Source organism: Chaetodon auriga, chromosome 4 (genome assembly GCF_051107435.1).
Source record: "Chaetodon auriga isolate fChaAug3 chromosome 4, fChaAug3.hap1, whole genome shotgun sequence".
In the NCBI taxonomy this organism is placed as follows: domain Eukaryota; kingdom Metazoa; phylum Chordata; class Actinopteri; order Chaetodontiformes; family Chaetodontidae; genus Chaetodon; species Chaetodon auriga.
Window position 1 is genome coordinate 10,302,697 of NC_135077.1, and position 21,952 is coordinate 10,324,648.

At 42.9% G+C, this 21,952-nt stretch overlaps 1 protein-coding gene across 5 annotated transcripts in view; it reads right to left on the bottom strand.

The window, feature by feature from the left end:
• The window catches only part of slit2 (slit homolog 2 (Drosophila)), an 89,819-nt gene that overhangs the window by 59,775 nt on the left and 8,092 nt on the right, over positions 1-21,952 (bottom strand). For all 5 annotated transcript variants that reach the window (XM_076728525.1, XM_076728523.1, XM_076728524.1 and 2 more), the window contains exon 4: positions 19,642-19,713. In XM_076728525.1, coding sequence (XP_076584640.1) covers positions 19,642-19,713 — 72 coding nt within the window. The remainder of the gene's footprint in view (positions 1-19,641; positions 19,714-21,952) is intronic.

Below are 21,952 nucleotides of genomic sequence, written 5' to 3' on the forward strand. Positions count from 1 at the left end.
GACCGGACTGTTTTAGCAGGGAAATGTGTGTGTGTGTGTGTGTGTGTGTGTGTGTGTTGGGGGGATGTACGTTGGGTTTGAGGGGTTCAGATGTATTTCTGCTGCTTCATACCACATATGGGTCAGTGCTGCTGTCCCCCAGGGGTGTAGGATGGGTCAGGGATTGGGGTTTTGAGGAGGGGGGAGACCAGCACCATCAGTAGTCTTAAATCAGTATTATGAACAAGGTTCACTGAGCTTTTGAGAGACGAAGCGAGGGCCGTGCCCAGTTCAGTCGCTCGTGAACGAATTGCAGTGATGATGAGCAAATGGAAGACTGTTAGGTGCAGATCGGCAAACAGACCACCGCCGGAGCGCTCCCGACTTGGCTTGTACTTTGTGTCTGTGTACAGTGACAGCGCAGGCGGCGCGGAGAGCTGTTAAGTTTATGGGCTATGTGAGAAGGTAGCAATGAGAGGTCGAACAGTGTGTTGTTATTTTTGGTCTGGGGGTTCTTTGGTAACTAAAGACCAGGCAGACAGACAGGCCGACAGACAGACAGACAGAACGATATAAGGCCAGGCTGGACTGGGGGTCGACATACAGGAAGAAACGTGAAGGATCGTAGCAGCCGTTTGGGAAAGTTTTGGCTTGTTACTGAATCTTGTACAGCCCACTTTTTTTTTTTTTTAATTTCCATACTGTGGGCGACACTTTTAGATTTACTCCTTTCCAGGCAAAAACAATGAGCTTTGCTTGCAGTTTGCGTTTAATTTCTTATCAAACTTTCACCTTGAGTGGAAATTCAGTGTAGACTTTTAAGAACAGCCTGCGATTAAACTGCGTGTGTGTCACTTGCAGTGAATTCACTATAAGCACTCTTATGCTTTTGAAAGTGAAGACACTGAAAAGGTTAGTCAATTAACAGGCTTCTTGCATTTTGACATGTGACAGTAGGAAAAGCACAGGTGTAAATAATAATTCATAATGGCTGAATTACATTTAGCTGCTTCACTGCTGTTATTGTACATGCTGGCTCACTGTCACTTACTAGGACACTTGAATGCACCAGAGCCAACCTTAATGTTATTAGTAACAAGCTGTGCTTTTTTTTTTTTTTTTTTTTTTTTTTAACCACAGGTCAAATGTCCAGTTGAAGGACAAAAAATGTACTGGCAACAATTTTGATAATTAATTAATCATTTATCATTTTTGGTTCCAGCTTCTCAAATGTGATGATTTTCTGCTTTTCTCTTTTTATATATATTTATATAACTCCAATTCTAAAAATGTTCAGATGATGTGTAAAACAAATAATTACAAATAGTTTTGACATAATACTCTGAAACCAGTAAACAGACTATATATTTGATCACTGGTTTTTGAAAGTATATCCTTATTCTGAAGAGGTGGAATGCTCCAAAAACACCTGTTTGCATCATTCCACAGGTAAACAGGTTCATTGATAACAGGTGATAGAATCATGATTGGTTATGAAAGGGACATCCTGGAAAGACTCAGTGGTTCACATGCAAGGATGGAGTGAGGTTCACCACTTTTTATCAGTAAAAACAATTAATTTGCAAACGACTATTTTCTGTTTTCATTTATATTTTCATTTTAGCATCACAACTTTTTTGGTATTGGGGTTCTAATTGAAAATCTAATATCTTCGGTTTTTGTGGGCCTGGTAGGAAGAAAAAGAAGCATTTTGTAGTCATCACCTTAAGCTTTGGGAAAGAGTGACTTTGATTACTTTAATCAATTCATATATTCATCAAAAATGACAGATTAATGAATCAAACTGATTGGCCTAGTTAGCTACACTCATTTGCATGCATGAGTGTTTTTATCTGTGACGACAACTTACATGTTTTCTTTAGAAGTACAGCTTATTTTGCACTTCGTGAATTCAACTTGTAGCATTTGGTCGTCATTTCTGCACCTTCCGTTCTGTTAACAAGTATTTAAATCGATGTCCTGTGTCTTTTGTTGTACCATAAAAAAATCGTATGCAGGGAGGAATATTAATGCTCACACACACGGTCACAAACACATTTGGGCCTATTCAGCAGCAAAGCAGGGAGTACAAAGAGGAAGCAGGAAAAGATCTGTTCACTATCATTTTCTGTCCTTCAATCAATACCCACTCTAAGTAAAGGAGAGCTGAAGGGGGGAGAAATGGGTGAGTTCCAAGAACAAAGGGGTCGAGCTGTTTGAGACGTGGAGAGAGGAGAGAGCAACATGAAGCGAGGGATGAAGGATGGGGTTGGCACGGGGAAAGGGGGGCATGTTATGACATCAGATGTCGTTAACCAATTAGACGGGGTGTTGCAGGAGAGTGGTTCCAGCAGCCACTAAAAGCCTCTGTGTCACTGACCTCAGGAAGGGAGAATTTAATAACAAACAATCTCTCCTTTCTCTTTTTTCCCCCCTCAACCTTTCCTTTGCCGACAGCCACTTCAGTATTGGCCGTCTTTTGTCCTTCCCGAGCTGTCGGACCCTTATTTACGTTGAGCTGAGCAAACCTGCCCATCTGGAGTTAGAAACCTGAGGCCCCGGCTACTTAAACTCAGTGTCAAGACCGCAGATTGTTTGCTGGTTGCTGCTGGGCTTCCACATGACCAGATTAGCAATTAGCTTTAATGAGCTTCGGTCAAAAGGTGAGACTGCAGAACGATCTCATTCGGGTTCTGAATTGGAAAAAGGTTAAGAAACACTTGAGCTTAACTAAAGCAAAGACCTGGAAAAGTGTTCAAGTACCTGCTTAGAAGCGATCGCCGTGGTTCAGTCAGTGCATACAGAGGGAACTAGGACGATGATACAGAGATTTACAGTATGTGTGTGTTTCAGTCTGTTTCATTACAGAGGGGGGAATCTCTTACTTTGAAACCCTCGTGCTCATGTAAAAAGACAATCTGTCCCAGAGCTTATAAGCACTCTCACAAACACACACACACACACACACACAAGTGCAGTTACAGCGCGAGAACAGCTGAGCTTTAGATTGCTCCAAAATCCCCTGTGACTGTGAGTTTGGGCCAGCGGGGTGAAATAAACTTACCACCTGCTACTGGTAGTTCACACACACACACACACACACAAACACGCACACACACACTTCTCCCTAACATCTGCCACTGCCGTCCCTTGTGTTTTGCCAACACCGGAAACTTTCAGACTAATAGTCACAGCTCAAGGCAGTGCTTACAGTTTCCCAGCTTTTAATGGCTGTTCGCCTTACATCATTAATGCATATCAATCACCATAAACACACACACAGACACACACACACACAGAGCACACATACAGCGGGATTTGTATCACTGAGCTGTGAATAACGGAGCTGAAAGCCTCAGCAGCGAGTATTGAGCTGTTAAAGTTCAGAGGGAGAGAGAGCAGGCGAAAGGAATGGAAAAGAGAAAGTGAGTCAGAAGAGGAGAAGTACCTGCGACACTCAGGTGATTACAGGGCTGGACAAAATAACAGAAACAACCTTTGGCCCTGAAGTAAATACAAATTTAGTGAAGCTCCTAATCTTTGATTTTTGTTGAGCCCGTCAGAGGTGATGATTTCACTGAGTGGTCTTTTTATAGGTGCTGTTTATACTGTTGTTGAGCAAATATACTATCACCTATCACTGTCTTTTTCATATGTAATGTAGGGTTACTACAGATTACAGTACATCTGCTAATTTGCACAACTTTAGGCGGGTAGTGAAGTCTGCAGATTCAGTGTCAAATCATTACATTAAATCATCACATACTGAGCAATGAAATGCTTTGTCTTCAGTGGCGCCTAAATCACATATCGAAGCCTTTTCTCCTCAGCTGCCTGATTCGTCCTAATTATCATGTACCTAAATGAAACTGAATGAAGCGGCACAGATCTGCGGGTTAAATTCTGCTTCACATAAGGCTTTAAACTTCTTTTCCCTGAGACGACATGTTTGTAATTTATATTCCCACCAAACACCAGCAAACCATCTTTTCTTTATATGTGAAGAATAATTTGCATTGAGCATCATGAATCACACTGTAGCCTGCGTCTGGTATTTCTGATTATTTCTGACCAATGAGTGGACTCTTTGAAACACCCGCACACACACACACACACACACACACACACACACACACACACACAAGTGGTCATGGAGGACAAACAGCGATCAAACATTCAGCCCCTCTCCTCTGACTCTCTTTCATCTTTGCATGCTAATTAACCTTGACCTGAAACCTCCCAGCGCTTAATTGCTACCATGGAAACGGCTGCCATTTGCAGATCTCTCCCATACACACACATACACGTGCGTGTAAAACGACACACGCACACACGCACCAAACACACTCTTCAATTAGACCCATCCATTCTGCTTGACTAGCAACAGTCATCACCATCAGCTCATCAGATATCACCTGTCTCTGTCTGTTTCTGCCCCATCGACTCAAAGTGATGAAGAGGAGCTGCAGTGCAGGCGAAGAGGAGGAGGGACGCACAAAGAGACCAAGAAAAGAGTGTGCAAGGTATTAATGTGAAGGACTTAAAAATGGGTAAGGGTCTGCAGCCGTGGAAAAAGTCCTCAGATTGTCTCAAGAGAAGCCCTCAGATCTTGAGATAAACAATCTGAGGATTCATGGAAAATACCACATTTACAGTAAAATTCAAATGAAGTAAAAGCACAGACATATTATCAGATGAATGTGCTTAAAGTGTCAAAAGTAAAAGTAGTTGTTCTGAAGTTAAATGTCCCCTGTGACTGACATATTACATATAACATTATTAGATTGCTGATAGCATCAATGTGCAAGCAGCATGTAACACTTGCAGCTGGTCGAGGTGGAGCTCGTCTGAAATACTATTAAATCTATTAGTCCTCCAGCTACTTATTGTTTTTATGATTGATTAATCTGCCAGTAAAAGCTGAAAAAGGGACATTTGTTTGACCAAAAATATGAAATCCAAACGATTTTTGCTTGAAAAATGACTGAAGGAATTGATTAATTATCAGAAAGTAGGTGATTGGGGTTTTTTTTTTTTTGGTGAAATACTGGATAATGTGACCTCTTTGGGCCTTGAACAGTTCCCTAGATGAATACATTTGAGAAGTTTAGAAGAGAAAACTAGCAATTAGTAGCTGCCAAATAAATATAATGGTACAACATTTCTATCTGAAACATAGTGGAGTAGAAATAAAAAGAACAACACTTGAGTAAATCTACTTATTTTCCACCACTGCAGATCTGCAAGATATTCTGAAAAATTTGGCAACACTGAAAAAACCTGGCTGCAAGAAAAAAAGACTAATAAATGAGAGAGCTTTATGGTTAGAGAAGTCACAGAAGTGAAGCAGAAGGAGAAAAGCAGCCCAGTCAAAATGCTATAAAATGCAGCCAAGCCAACCCAGCGGCTGCTGTGCTAATGGCTGATTGAGGGAAATGAAGCGGGAGATGGAAGCAGCGCTATAATTTTAGAAATGCAGATTCAAAGTATTTCCCTCCCTCTGTCGTATACCAGCTGCAGGATGACACACCAGGACAGTAGCATACACACATATGCATACACATGGAGGCAGTTCAAACGAGGCTTGTCATGTCTGCAGCACTGAACTTACGAACCCCCACAAACCTGCACGGGACCAGCATGCTGCACACAGACACACACGCACACCCGCAAACACACACACACACACGACACTGGTATTATTACTTGTGGGTTTTGTCTGAACATGCAGGTTGCCAGGCGGTGATGTGTTGTGGGTAATAACCCTTTCCTCTCCTCCCTCCATCCCATCACACCCGCCCTCCTCTCTTTTCTTCCCACTTTCCTTATTCCAGGTGCTGAAGGATCATGACACACACTCGCATTGTGCGCGCACACACACACACACACACACACACACACACACACACACACACACACACGCTCATACACACACATAATCACCAAGTCTCTAGCTTGCTCGAAGCAAGGTGCTGTACTGCTGCTGGTTCATTTGGGGCCACTTGTGGATGGTATTGATCTCATTTACAACCAGTCTGAAGCCGATGGCAGTCAGGTGAGTTTAATATGTGCAGTTGGACGTCTTTATGACTCTAGTGCATTGAAATCTTTGCTGAAAAAAATCAATGTAAAGAAATAAAACCTTACAAAAAGCCACCACTAAGTCTTGATAACTAAACTACAATAGTAATTTTGGTAATCAACTCATATATTTCCCATAGGAGAAGTTTGTGTACAGCTAGCACAGATATATCTATACATACATATACTGTATATCTATATATGTTTTTTTCTAATATCTATATAATGTTCTATTTGTGGAAAAAAGATTGTTGTTATAAGAATTATGGTAACTTGGGTTATTTTGCCATTTAATTTGAATTCAGTTTTATCATATATTGTTTTTTCTGCAGGATTTTTTGTTCAGCTGTTTGTGTAGAAACAAACCAACCACCAGATGCACTTCGGACATGGGGGTTATTTTGTTAAATTGAACAGATTTTTGCAGGAAAACATTTCCTGATTCAACAAAAGGAGTTACAGGCAGGTGAACAGTCAGCTTGTCTCCAATAATAGGAACACAATGGAAATACATGCTTTCCTACAACAAGTGGAACTCCACGCTCTCTTCTTGCCCGTACTGTATAACACTGACGATATCCTCAGCCGCTAAGATGTCTGGGAAACACCAACTGTTACCTAGCGGGTCACTAAGGCAACTCTGACAGGAATCTTCTGTGCACTGATGAACACACACACACATGCTGGCAGAAACCCACCCACCCTGAGCACTGCTTGTAATTATGAGAGCTGTAAAACAGGCTGACATCATAGCCTTGGGTTGCTCATTCCCTTGTTCCCTGTCTTTCAAACTATATCATACTGTGTGTGTGTGTGTGTGTGTGTCTGTGTCTGTGTGTGTGTGTGTGTGTGTGTTCAGAAGTAAACCGTCCAGGTGTTTAGGCTGCTGTCTAACTTTCACTGCCTTGTGTTTGGAACAACCTGTTAAGAGCCCAGCTCCTCCTAAAACGACAAGCTAAGCTTTATTTTCTGCCTAACTCACTACAGAAACTAATCAGCTGCTCCACACAAACACACACACCTACACACACTCACGAAATAACTAAATGGTGAACTCATAGTCTGGCCGAGAGAGCTGCAGACAAACATGGAGGATGATAAAAGAAAAGGAATTAAATGTGGGGGAGATTCAAGGCAGGCCAAAGCAGTAAACATGAAGGCGTCGTCATTATCAATTTAGCTGCTCCTGTTATTGGGCTGAAATGTGAAAGACAGTCAGAATTTCGAATGAAGACACACAAAAATGCAATGACAATTTGCCGTACGATAGTGAAAAAAAAGAAGAAATGCTTCAGTGGAAAGAGGGAGCTTTGCTGAAAGTTTCCTGCAGCGAAGATGAGACGCAGAGAGCGAGACAGAAGTAGGACAAACGTCAAAAAAGAAAAACTCACATCTGTTGACGAAACAGCTTGAATAATGAAAAACATGATCTGGTCCAGTGTTGAGAAAAACAAATTGTTAAAATTCCTCTTTCTGAACTCATAAATTTGTCCGCCAATGAGCTCTCAGGACGCAGGCAACCCTAACTTCTCATATCTGACCTCTGACCCAGGAACAGGAAGAAACTTGCACACACACACACACACACACACACACACACACACACACACACACACACACACACACACACACACACGTCTCCTCTTGTTCCTGCCTCACTTCAAGTCTCCCCCCTCTGTGTTTCTGCACGTCTGCCAATAGTCCTTAATTGAATTTCTCTGAACGACGAGGATCTGTCTTTGGATCACCATCAGACTGAAGCTCGTAAAGTTTTGCAACGAGACAGGATTCGCACACACACGCTCACACGCACAAGCGTAGCAGAGGGCATGAAGCCTTCTAAGCGTGTGAAATATTTAAGAGGGCCAGTGCTGGGGGGTGATGCTGTGTTTTGTTTTTGTGAAAAAGTGAAGAGAGAGAGAGAGAGACAGACAGAGAGAGAGAGCTTCAGGAGAACCATAAACCACAAAAAGCTCGCCTTCAACTCGGCCCATTTAGGCCCATTTAGAGGCAACACACTTTGAAGAGAGCGAGGCTGAAGGAGAGAAAAAAAAGAGAAACGGGACGAGGAGAGGAAGCACATGAGTCCCGGTTATTGTTATAACCAGACAGACAGACAGATGAAGTGTGAGGAGGGAGGATATGATATGATCAGAGTCCTAACTTGTCTTTGCATAGTTTGGCTGATCACTCTTTCAGATAGCATCTGTTTTATCCTGCATTACCAAATCTTCCTGGCATCTTCCTGTGTGTGTGTGTGTGTGTGTGTGTGTGTGTGTGTGCATGAGAGTGTGTGTTCTCCTGCCTGACACTTGCTGAGAGGTCAGAGTTCTTGAGAGCAGCCGTCCAATTACGGGGGGCATGGTGTTACCGTAGAGATGAGAGAAAACTGTAATTGGATAATGACACATCAGGGTTGGAACCTGTCATTAGACACTCGCAAGGGAGCGCACACATACACGCTGGGGTATGTGCATACACACACACATGCAGGTCGGGTACCAACCTGTGATTACAAACCTGCTGATCTATCACCAGCCTGCAGCTACAGACCTACAATGTTACACTTTCCCTCTTCTTCTTCTTCTTCTGTCTTCATAATTCTGTCGTGTTTCTTCTCCTTTGCTCTGACAGTAGCATTTATTTTACAAACCAATGCGTTTAAATTTCATTTTTATATCTATGATGTGCTACAAGTTGCTTTTAAAATGATTTTTAAAGCCGGGAATTCACTTAAAGCGACAGCGGCTGATGTGTTGTGGGTCTGTTCCTGGCCTGGGCCCTCACATTATGTAAACATAGTGCGTTTTAATGAGCCTGGGTCACTGTGGTCAGTTCAAACACACTCAGCTTTTGGTAAAATAATGTGAGAGGCTCTAAACTTGTGAGGAACATCTCTGGGAGGAATCACTGGTCAGCTCCCAGTTTCCTCTCATGGTTTCTACTGCATCATTACCCTGGATGAGGGTCTTGCATAAGCCTCTCCAAATCAGTGTGTTAGGACAGAGATGGGTAGGGGGGAGTGAAGGGGGGAGAGTGCAGGCAAGAAAGAGTATGAGAGGGGAAAGACTGAAAAGAAAGGTGCTGGAAAGAGAAAGGGAAGATAATAGAGGAGCGGGGAGAGAGAGAGACAAGGAGGGGAAGAAAATGGGGGCGCAAAAAAAGACGAAGCGAGCAGGAGAGGCAGAGAGGGAGGGCCGAGAGGTTTTCTTTTGTGGTAGTTGGAGAGTGACAGGGGTGCCAATAGAGTGGCCAGCGATGACGGTCCCACTGGAGAATGCCGGCTATGCCAGTGGAGTGGCACTAATGGAGCCAGAGAGGGGATGCAGTTGCCTGCCCCGGAGGAGGGATATTGTGCAACTGGACAAGGCGGCTTGACACGGAGCCAAGATGGAGGATTAGAGGAGAGGGAGGGAGGCACCCAGGGCAGAGACAGACAGCCATGTTAGGTCTGCTGACTGATTGACATAAACTGAAACCTCTCTGTTTTCCATTCGACTGGCGAGACTCCGTGAGCGCACAAAGTTTCTAGTTTTTGTTCTAGGTTCTGAAAGAGCGTATACTCGGTAGCCAGAGAGGGTTTTCTCTGTGGATCAGCAGTGACAACACCTCGAAATACAGTTTTCTTCTTCAAAACGCTTGGTTCCACAAAGTGACAGCACAATATGTTCAATATAATCATGTTACGGCTCTTTGCTGAAGCTATATGATGTTTACAGTGAGCAACATTTCAAATGCAACCCAGAGGTAGACATACACTACATGTCTTGTACATATTCACCAGAATTTAAGCAGATATGTTTGATATATTTGGAAAGTTTCTACAAGATTTTCTGCTAAAGTTGGAAGATTAGAACCGTAGATTCCAGGTCTCAAAAGTGAAGCCGATGTTCTTTCTAATGGTCAGCCGGGGGCGACTCCACCGGTAGCAAAAAGAAGTCCGGTCATATAGAAGTCTATGAGAAAATGACCCTACTTATCACTTGATTTTTTACCTCAAAAAAACATTTTCCTGGTAAGTTTAGAATCTCAGTAACTGTTTCAATACAGCGTGATGCTCTTTTTGTAAATTATGGTCCCATTTAGAGAAAAAATAGATGATAAAGGAAGGTATGATTTAGGGCGTGGTTCCCTAGTGATTGACAAGTCGCTACCATGGCCACCCATCAATTAGAACAGAGGCATAGCACTGCGTATCCATGGCACTGTGTACATTGAAATAGCTGTGAACTTGTTTGTGGGTGTTTTCAGTTCAAGAAAGTTAATTCTAACATTTTGGTTGCCTGAAAATGTCTCGTTCACTGTTCAGTTGCACTAAATGACATTAAAGTCAGAGTCACCTGTTGATTTTTTCTGGTTGTAGCCTTTTTTTTTGTTTGTTTTTCATGACCCAAAATTAGTATCCCAATTAACATCATAATTAATGTGAATTATGGATGCACCTTGCTAACCAAAGTAGCAAGCTAGTGGTCGCGTTAGCCAATAACTTAGTGTTTGCTATGTGTTATATATACTGTGGGGGTCCTAGTCCATGCATTAATGTAATGTTAATGTAAACCCTCTGTTAAACAGTCTGTGATCCTCCCCAGCTCCACCGTCTCATCCAAATATAGTCACTTCTGGCTCTGATAAACCAAGATGGCGACAGCTGATGTCATGGTGGCGATGTTAACTTCTTTTACACAGTCTATGCTCAAAATGAAGGCTTTAATTTTTTTACGGATGTTTCTTATTTACTCAAATTAATGTTATGTATAAATAAAGTTTGTATGATGATATAAACAATCTTTGGCTGTACAATGCGAGCTGGCCCACCTCTGCTTGTGAACGGGTTCACTCCTCGTAATTTGCCTCTTCACCGCTTTACACAAAACATGCACACACACACACACACAACAACACTCCTCTACATGGATGCACACAGCAAGCAGGGGTCAATATTGCTGAGTAGCTGTGATTGGGGTGAGTAGAGGAGCGTTGCATGATGAATTGACCTGATTACTCCATAATCCCTCCCATAATTCACTGGCCAGGCTGACTCATCCATCAATACAGGGCCTGGATCCATACCTGTAGATACCCCGGAGAGACGAACCGCCGCAGAGGGAGAAGGAGGACGATGAAGAGCGAGAGGAGAGAGGAGGAAGAAAACAACATCCTGCTGATTCTCATGTGCGTAACGCCGGCGCTAACGTCATATTATTAAGTTAAGCACCGAGGGTTAACGTGAATGAGATGAGGAGAGGAAGTAGACTTACAAAGACACGAGGGAAGTGGAGAGGATGCAGGATGACTTAGCTGCTTTGTTGGGAGGTATTACCGCACACGGTGACCCTTAATCACACACAAGCAAGGCGAGGAAACGCTTTGATGATCGAGAAGACCTCACACGCACACACACGGATTCACACACACGCTGCTATCGTAACTACCTGCTTCCAGGTAAGCTCTTCCTGGCGTTGGATAGGTATGTAACCCCCCCCCCCCAATAATCCACACTCAGGTTACAGTACATACACACACACACACACACACACACACACCTGAGCACTTCTTTCTGACAGACATGCTGGCTCCAGGCTTCAGGCTACCTGCCATCTACAGTAAGCACTGACATACCTCTCCTCTCCTCTCCTTTCCACATGACTCTCCTCCGTAACTCTCCTCTTTTCTTTACTTTCTCTGTCGCTCTCTTTCTACCACTGCTTTGCTTTTTTTTTTTCTCCCCTCTCCTTTCACAGCTAGCTCACGACGAAGAAAACACTTCTGTCTTCACCTCAGTAAATTCCTCCTTTTTTTTCCACACCATTTAAGAGAGCAAACACATCTCTAATCTTTCCTTTAAATACCCTTCATTCATTCTGCCCGTATCCGCCCCTCCTCTCTCGCTCCCTGTCTCGTTTTTCCAGGCGTAACTCTCGCTCTTTCTGTAATCTGATGGGCAGAGCAGCGCGTCACTGCTGGCATGTCCATTATCCTGGACATCTCATTGGCTGACTCTGATGCTCCCTGACCTTTCACCTGTGAGCTCTGACCTCTGACACTCACACACCCTGGGCGACAGGTGATTAATTGAGCTGCATTCGGAAAACCAAACTGAGCAACATGTGAAACGTGCATTTGCAATATCAAACAAGAGACACTGTGAAATGTTCGTGAGGTTTTTAGCTTGTAGGTTTAGAGGGAACACTGAAACTGAAAGAACCGTTTATCAGTAGCATTTTGAAAGCATTTCATTTTTAAACATGTATGAAGTATTTTTTTTGTTTAGGTGTTTTTATCAGTTTAAAAGTTGAGTTACAGCCAATTCATATTCACTGCAATAGCCACAAAAATGACAGAGTTTGTAAAATATATCCATTAATATGTGCCCAAGAGTTAGGCAGGATGGCACCACCTTTAAAGTCATGTATGGTAAATATTAAGAGTTTGTTTCCTTCACAAAAGAATCTCACTTTCCAAAGATGACATCAGATTAGATTCAACTTTGTTGACAATGTACAACAAAGTGAGTTAGTTCTAGTACAAACAAATGGAGGGGAACATCCTTAACTTGGAGCGAAGAACAAAAGAAAGACAGCAAAGATTTATGTGGGAGTATATTTATGTTTCCCCCTTGAATAAATAAGAGTTTATGATTTAATGTTCTTTTTTATATCATGTTGACAATGTTTTTGTCAAAGCACAGCTGTGATATGTCTGAAGTCTTTGTTCAGCGCGGAGAATGGAGGCTGGACTTCAGACTCCTTATATAAGTTGAAATCCATCCTTTGATTAAAACTGGGAGGACAATATTACAAAGACCTCGAAACGACACAATTCAAAAGCATCTGAAACTAGAGCTTCCAAAATAATCATGCAAACTAATCAACACCTCTGTGTAACAGCGTAAACAAAAAGCAAACATTTTAACCTCCATGACAGGAGGATTTATTGCATTAGTTTTAGCCAAGCCGCAGCCTCCGGAGCTGAAAAATGAAGCCAGAGCGCTGGTGCCAAAAAGTGCAGTTCCTCATATCAACACTGGAGCTTCAAACGTGAGTTAATCCCCATAGACCCCCATATTAAAATACTTCACAGCAGAAATAAACAGGTTGATACAAATTAAGGTTTTGGACTCTATAGCTAATTTCTTGACAACTTTAAGGGGTAAATTTTTATATAACTCACTCGTTTAAATTATATCAAGGCTTAGAATTATGCATGATTACGGGTATGACAGCTAACTGCTACGTTTCAGCAAACAGGCTTCATTTGGCCCACGTCAGCTCCAGCCACACTCCACCTCTTTGTCCATTTTTGGATGAGCCAGGAGTTAGAAGAAGATGGCGACAGCTTACACTGAGCCTCACAATGGCACATGGGAACTGCGTCCATGTTTTACATAGTCTATGGTTAAGCTACCTAATAAACTGGCAACCAAGTGTATATAATGTCAAGTCAAGTCGATGTTATTTCTATAGCACCAAACCATAACAGAAGGCAGCTGCCTGAGTGTGCTTTTCATGCAGAGCAGGTCTACACTGCACTGTTGATAATATTATATGGTTACAGTCTGAGATGCTGTCTTCCTTTGCTACAGTTGTGTGTTATTCTACTCGTCTATGTATAACTGTAAGTTAGAATAGATCAGTCAAGTTAAAGTAAAATAAATAAATAAATAAAGCAGCGTGGAGCGCCTCAGCAAAATCCATACACACACACACACACACACACACAGACACACACACTTTCCCGGCTCAGCTCAGAAACAAGTTAGCTCTAGCCGTGGTAAAAGTCAAGCAGGGCGTTTCATATCTTTACATTCTGTCTGTATAGCATAATCTTTTGTACTGGTGCCCTCTGAATAATGCCAGTTCGGCTTTTGGCAAGCCCTCTCCGAATCACTTGAGAATGAATTACAGCATTGTGTTGGGATCTGAATGGCCAAATCACTTCTTAGGAATGAGTGGCCTTGAGCAATTCAAATAGGCGGTCATGTGATTCATACGATGGCAAGCGAGTGAGTCACTGACACTCAACACCTCAACACACTGTTGTAGCTGTTCGCACTCAAAGTGATTCATAATGTGTACACAGATGACATGGAAATATCTGAAAACACACAAACTCCACCACAAGAAAGAAAAATAAAAACGCCATTCGCTTTTTCCTGTTTGGCTGGACACAATCTGCGTGATCCAAGAGTTCCAATGAAAACATTTCTTGGACAATATGTCTTTGTATATGCTGAAAAGAGCTATTTTCTTGTGTGTATGTGTGCACTGATGTGCATGTGTGTGTGAGGGTTTTTATATCTGTTAAAGTGCATTCAGAGAAACAGGAGGGGGCAGGAAATATTGCTGAATGGTAAAGCGGTGTGTTTGTGCCAGTGTCTGTGTTTGTTAGATAGAGAGAAAGGAAGAGAGAGAGAGAGGAACAGACAGGGAGAGGGGATGGGGGAGAGAGAGAGAGAGAGAGGCCCATCCACAGACGCCTCGGGCTGCAAAGACTTAACTTCATTTCCTTGGACAGACATAATGGCAGATATTTGCATATGCTATGTACACAAAGTCAGTGGCCGAGTATCTTCTCATCCAAAATATTGCAACTAACCTTGCTGCCAGCAGATACTGATCTTTTTAAAGGCTGCATCCCAAGCCCAGATAATCCCCTTCAACATACGCTGGAATAACAAGAAGAAGAGTTTTTGTTTGTGCTGTTTCTCTGCCCTGGAATATCACGAGGGATAGGAGAGTATGGCCCAAAAAAAGATCATTACAAAAATTGACAGTATGGGTTCTGGCATGGAGACTGCAACCAAAAGTTCACGCAGGACTTTCTTGTAATTGTAGTATTGAGACTGCCTTCATCGTGAGACTGATAAGTTTTGGTCTTCATCAGTTTCGTCATTCAACCCTTTACAAAGAATATCTGAATTTGTCTGAAATGCAAAGTAAAAGAAAAAAGGCATCTAGCTGCACACATCAGCCAGTAGAGAAAGCATTTAATTTGTGTTTTTTTGAATAGTGATTTTTGAAGTATACCACGACTGAAAAGCACATTTTTACATCCAGCATTATTCACCACCATCAATATGCTATACTGACCAACTGTATCTCCTCAGAGTTATGTTTATATGCAGCAAATTTGGACACGCAAATACATTTTGAGAGGAGCATAATGCTGCCAAATGTACATTTTTTTTTTTAATCAATGTTTTTTTAATCAATGTATCGACAACGTCCAAAAATGAGCACTGAACTGAATCATCCTAGTAGCGAACACATTTACCTAAAAACATAACAAATTAGCACGTTACACCGGTCATTTCCAGAAGGTTGCGTTCTCTGTTGAATGGATGTAGGTGACACCTTATTGGTTGCCTCTCCATTATAGTAAACAATGTAATGACTTACTGCTCAGTGAACCTCTGTGTACATGTGACTGGAAGTATTTCATGTATTCCATTTGTCTCATTCACATGTTCCTTGTAAAGTGTTGTGTGACGACCCTGATCGAGACCAAATTGTCCTAAATACTACAATAATTTGATGTCAGAACAAAAAAAAAATCTCCCTACAAATAGCAGCTGTTACAAGTTAAATCTGTCATGATTCCTGTTAATGAGAGGGAGGAGATTTCCCCCTCCTCCCTCCCATAGATCACCTCCTGCTTAGATCTCCTGACTGGAAAATTCTTCACCTTTGACCTTTGTGGGACCCAGAGGTCGTCGTCACTGTGGCAACTAAAAACGCCCAGCACTCTCTGTCTTAATTAAAAAGCATTATTTACTCAGAGAAAATTTCATTTTCTCTACCTCTGACCCCTCTCTTCCTTTTCCTTTCTCCTCCTCGTCCTCCTCCCTCTGTGTCGGTTAACTGTCGACACGCTGGGAAAGCCCACATCTTCTGCGCTCCTATGACACATTGTGCTGCGCCTGTCGTCTCGGCCGAGGTGGTACGCATGTGTGTGTGTGTGTGTGTGTGTGCGGCAGGGTTAAGCTCTCACAGAAGACAAAGCCACAACCTTCGAGGCTGCTAAGCAACAATGCTGCCTGGTAAAGCCTCATCAGGGCACCGTTTAGCAAAGGATTAGGGACTATTACACGCACATAAACACACACACACACACAGTAAAAACGAAGCCTCATCAACTCATTAATTCAAACCCCATTCTGATTTAACTCAGATTTAATGTGTGTGTGTGTGTGAGAGAGACAGAGAAAGAGAGAGGCCTGAAGTTGACTCATTCAACTCTTCCTCAACTCCCCCATGTCGACTCTCCTTCTCCGTAGGATGATGATGACGGACTGAGGCTAGCTTTCTTTGCCAAATTAACAAAGCACGTCGAAACACACCGAAAGTGATAAAGTCACCTGGAAAACTGCTGCTGAGGGACGTTTGCCAGAAAGGACCAAGCAGCAAAATAACACACGCACACCCACACATAAACCAACACTGGGCCATAAATCTAACCTCATAGTGAAGCATAACCAGACTTTTCAGCTGCAGCAGCAGTGACCCATTCTCTTATCCTCCCATCACCCCATCCCTTCATCAACCCTTCTTTCATCTCTCCCGCTTTCATCTGATTTCTGTCCAGCGAAGAGGGAAGAGAGAGAGGGCTGGCAGGGAAAAGGGAGAAGAGAGGAGAGGAAACACTGCACAGACGTACGGTATTTGTTCACCTTTTGCAAAATACTAAAGCGGCTGACTGCTCACAAAGGCATGAAAGCCACGTAGACACCAGGCAAGAAAATGAATAGAACAAAAGAAAGGAAAGCCTTTTGCAGACACGTTCGAATACAGTGACAGTATAGGAGCAAAACACATAAATAGAGCCAAATGGAAAGTACAGCAGACAAAACAAGATACTGATTTAAAGCTTACTAAACTGGAAGTTCAGTTATGATTATCAGAAAGTTTGTTACATTTGTGTCCAGCACAGTAGCTCCAGTAGGTGCTGCTTTGTATTTTAAAGCCTATATAGATAGATAGATAGACAGATATATGTGCATACCTATAAAATATATACACCTATATATAGCTTCATAAAGGCAGGACTTAATGCAGAACTGTTCTATCAGTCTGCATTAGTTTTAGCTAGGTGTACCTAATAAACTGGCAACTGAGTGTAGTTAGCTATTGTATTGGTTTATCATGGCGATGTATGATGTCATCCGATCACCTGTCTCGAGCTGTGTCTGAAATCACTCCCCTGTTCACTCATTCACTGCTGAATAATTTACTCTGTCGTGAGCAATAAATTGAGGTTTCAGACAGTTATGAGTCACTGACATGTTGCGTCATCAAGAACAGGTGTACAGTCACAGGAAATTAATTTTCACATCTATTAAATGCATCATATTGCACTGTGAGAGGTAAGAAGAAAGTAGTGCTTGTGCCGCTGACACTTCATACTCAAATAAAATGGTGGATGGAGATATAGTGCACTGTAGTAAATGAGGAGTCATTTTGGGAACAGATCTGGCCTTTACCGTGTTTTCCTTCACATTTCTGTGGTTATGTGTGACGTCATGCTCTCATTTTCATAATATCAAATGAACTGAACTGAGCTAAACTAAACTAAAAGATTGGGATTTTGGTTCATTTTGAAGAAAATCAACACTGAGCTAAAGCTCAAGATCGGCCGTGTTGTCTTGTTCAACCCTGTGACTTTTTCCTAATCTGAGAGTTTTTGGGTTTTCTCGACACATGCAGGATGCAGTCCCAGCTCGCCAGTGTTAGAGCCTTGAACCTGCAGTAAGTATGTCACACTTCCTGGTTTGAAACCAAATGCTGCAGGTAAACACACTGCAGGCAGAAATCTGTGTTTTCTCACGTTTTCTCTAAATATATCTCACACCTGACCTCAGCCCGGTTGAATTTAGCCGTCAAAGCTCTAAACCACGGTTCTGAGCAAAGGTTAAACACATCCAGTAAATACTCTCATACACAGACGCACACATACATACACAGATTTTCCAAGCCCCAAAAAAGTGAAAACATAATTTTCATAATAGCAGGTTGAGCAAGTGTTCATTTATAGCCGTACTGTCGCAAGAACCGACGTCGGCCAAGTTCGCACATGCCTCCTGACCTCTATATAAAACTTAACAAGATTCCACTTCAGAGGTTCTCAAGGGTTTCTTGTTGTGTTTTCTAAAAATAAAAATACACTGTAGGGGGTGCAGAAGGAGACATAAGATTTAATATTGACCAAACAGCCCTTAAATACTGCTGGCTTCGCCTCCGTGGTCGTCGTTCGTCTTGAACGGCTTCCATACGTCTGACAAATCTGCTCGAAGCTTTGTGGCTGCGACAGCCCCAGAAATTCAATCCGGTCACTTCGCAACTTTCTGTTGATTCTCAGAGTTTTCTTTCTTTGTCTGTGGATCTAATTTCATACCATATTGTTGAATGAAGTGTGCTGGTGCAGCCAACAAGGGACCCTCTGCTAAACAGATACACCTTACAGATAGAGCTGATGCTCACACACACGCACACAACACACACACACACACACACACAGAGGCCGCTTGTCTGCAACAACAGAGTAGAGAGGAGTATATCCGAGTTGTATTTTTACCTCGGCCCACACGCTGAGCAATATGCCAACTCTCGGCCTTGAGAAACTCACACAGGCACACACACACACACACACACACACACACACACACACACACACACACACACTTGCAGAAAGACAGATGCACATGCAGACACACACCCTTAGACACGACAGGTCAAGCCCAGCCAACCACCGTAGCGGCCGCAGAACATAAACAACTTTCACACACTCTCTGAATCATCTGAGCATTTCAATATTGTTTTAGATAAATATATTCAGCCGCACATATAAATATAAGCAACCATAATTATTCCCCGAGACCGCAAATGACCATGACGGGAAGTTAGTTCCCACAGTTTCAGCAGCGTTGCAGCCCAGCCCTACAGTACTGGAAATCCACAGCTTGGTTTACAGTACAGACGATCAGGCTGTGAGTGAAGGGAGGAAGGTGCTTGATGACAACAAACAGCGGTTCACTGGTTTGAACATTTATGTTCTGTAAGTGAAACTAACTGTGGAACACAGAGCGTAACTTTAGAAGAGAAACCTGTTTCTGTGTTTCGCCGCTTATACCTCCCTCGGTCTGTCTTGCTCAATTTCTCCTCTCCATCCTCACACACGCACACACACACACACACATATATCTCTCCCAGTGGGCAGCAGCTGTTTCAGTGCTAATCTCCATTAGCTACTGAACTGGCTTCTATGGAGAGGCCCATGTAAAAGCTGCTTCATCCCAGTGAAACACCACAGCTGCATCATTTTTTTTTCTCTTCTTTACGACGTCTGTAACATAGTTCACATCATTTTAAGTCATAACCGATGACCTGTATGAGCTTGGGGTGACGCACACACACACACACACACACACACACACACACACACACACACACACACACACACACAGCATTGCAACAATTGATCTTAGGCCTTCTTTGCAGAACACATGAGAAAATGAACAATATTTCGGTTCCCAAAGCAGAGAAATTGAATGACGGATCAGAAAAGAGAAATGAAAATGGGACTTACAGTCTGTAGAGCTTCGTCGTTCCCAGGAAAAGGAGCTCAGGGAAGACGGCCAGATTATTCCGATTCAGGCGCCTGGAAAAACACAGCATAAATTAGGGAATAAGCTTTACCTAGACCCTTCCAGACAGTGTGGGCGAAGCGGTTACATGTGTGTATAATTAGCCTTTTAAAGTGAGATTTGTGTTTCCCGATCATCATATCAAATTATGCTACGCTATTTTGATTGCAATACAATCCAGTGCAGTGAGAGGAAGTATGAAAGAATAAGGAGATTGATGGAGATACTTTAATTAAAAAAAAAAAAAAAAAGAACACGCACACACATGTTCATGGACACATACGCAAAAAAACAGACTCCGGGTTACCCCTGATTTAAGGGGTGCAACATGGCTGCCAGACAAACAGTGAACTCGAGAAGGAGAAGGGAAGGCAGGGGGAGGAAGATGAGAGAAGGGGTTTGGATGAAGGGGGGGGGGCTTTTTTTTTTTTTTACCACAAAGGCGGAGGAGAGGAGATGATGTGGGAAAAACAAACAGGCAGTCTGGCCGGACTACCGAATGTGTGAAAAGGACCCCACTGAGTAAACAAGGCCCTCACAGGGGAAGAACTCACAACAACCCGTCATCACACGCACAAACACACACGCACACACACACAAACAGAGGAGTTGAGAGAACTCGGGTGAGTTTAATAATCTGGGTGCGATCATTTAACCCTGGTTGAGTGGAGTGAAGAGGTTTGTGTGCCGCTGTGTGTTGGTGTGTGTGATTGTGCCTTGATGTGAGTCAGAGGAGAGCGAGGCAACTGAGTGACACAAAGAGAGACAGGCTGCTGAAACAGTTTAACCCTGACACACACACACACACACACACACACGCACGCACACACACACAGACACACACATTGACAGGCCCAGCGACGGATGCTGTGCTGGCTGCTACTGGAGGAGAATGAAGAGCGGGAGGAAGAACATGAGCGGTGGAGGCAGAGTGGAGAAAGAATGACTTCAAACTAATAAGAAAAGTGCAAAAACCCTGATGAATAATCCACAGTTTGCATGATTTACACACAAACACATATTAATCCCAGAAGACTTTTACTCAAACAAACACTTCGAAATTGTCACCAACTCCATTCAAAACTCCTAAAGTCTCTCAATGACTTCTTCCTCTTAACCCTCGTCTTTCACCTCTTTTAGCTCCACTATAAGCCGCTGTGGACTCTCCTGAAATAACGTCACCCCTTCTGTGTCCGTCTTCCACCCACAAGCGGGCAAATATACGAACGCGCACACGCACGCACATTCGCACCCCACAGTTACATCAGAAGTTGCTTAAATATTTAACATCCCGCAGAAATGATGTTTCTAAATTATTCACTCCTCTTCCGTTAACGCCGGGCTCTGGCGGTTAAGAGCCCCACGTGGTCCCGCGGAGAGGCCCACTCCTCCTGCAGGTCCTGCCCAGCCATGAGCACCCGTTAGTGGGCTAGACCTCCCCTGGGTGAGTGCACTGGCTGGTGCTGGAGGTGGGGAGGAGGAAGGAGGACAGAGAGGGGGTATGAGCTCATCCTCTCAAAATAGACGCAATGCTGTCAGACTAGGAGACTGAGAGAATGAAGTAAAGATGGTGGACGATCAAAACCAGTCTGGTTCCTCTGAGGTGTTGCGGATTTAAATGCTCTCAACTGTTGTGCTCATAGTTTGAGTCTGATCGTTTCAAACTGATTCTGTACCATGATTCTATCATGTTAGCGCCTGAACCATCATATCTTGCTCAGGTTAGGTCATGAATGTAACATGAGAAAACTGGATTATTCATGGATTTTATGAATGGGCCTTGTCATGTTCACTGCATTGTTTTCATGCTTTCACTCTGTCAATGCAACACAGAGGACATGGAGTAAACTGGAGGCAGATGTGTCTTTTATTCCCTCTGAGGGACAGCGAGACAGCACTCATTTCGCAGCTTCCTCTGCAAATGCGACAGCTCAAGAAGCTGCAAGTCAATCCTTCAGCCGCTAGACTTCCACTGATCTATTGATTCTTTCTTCAATTAATCATTTCATGCTTAAAATGTCAGAAATGAAGAAAAGCCTGAAGATTCAGCTGAGTTATCGGTTCGCTCATACATGTACTGAACACCTCTATCTGTCCATCTAAGAGCACTGACTGCTTCTGACTCAAATAATTTAGTTGCCTGGAGCGGTTTAGTGTTTTTTTTACTGGACCAGAAGGAATGTATCCGTGTGTGTGTACTTGTATAGCTATGTTTGTTGGAACCAATTTGAGTTTTAGGCTTTGGCAGCAAGT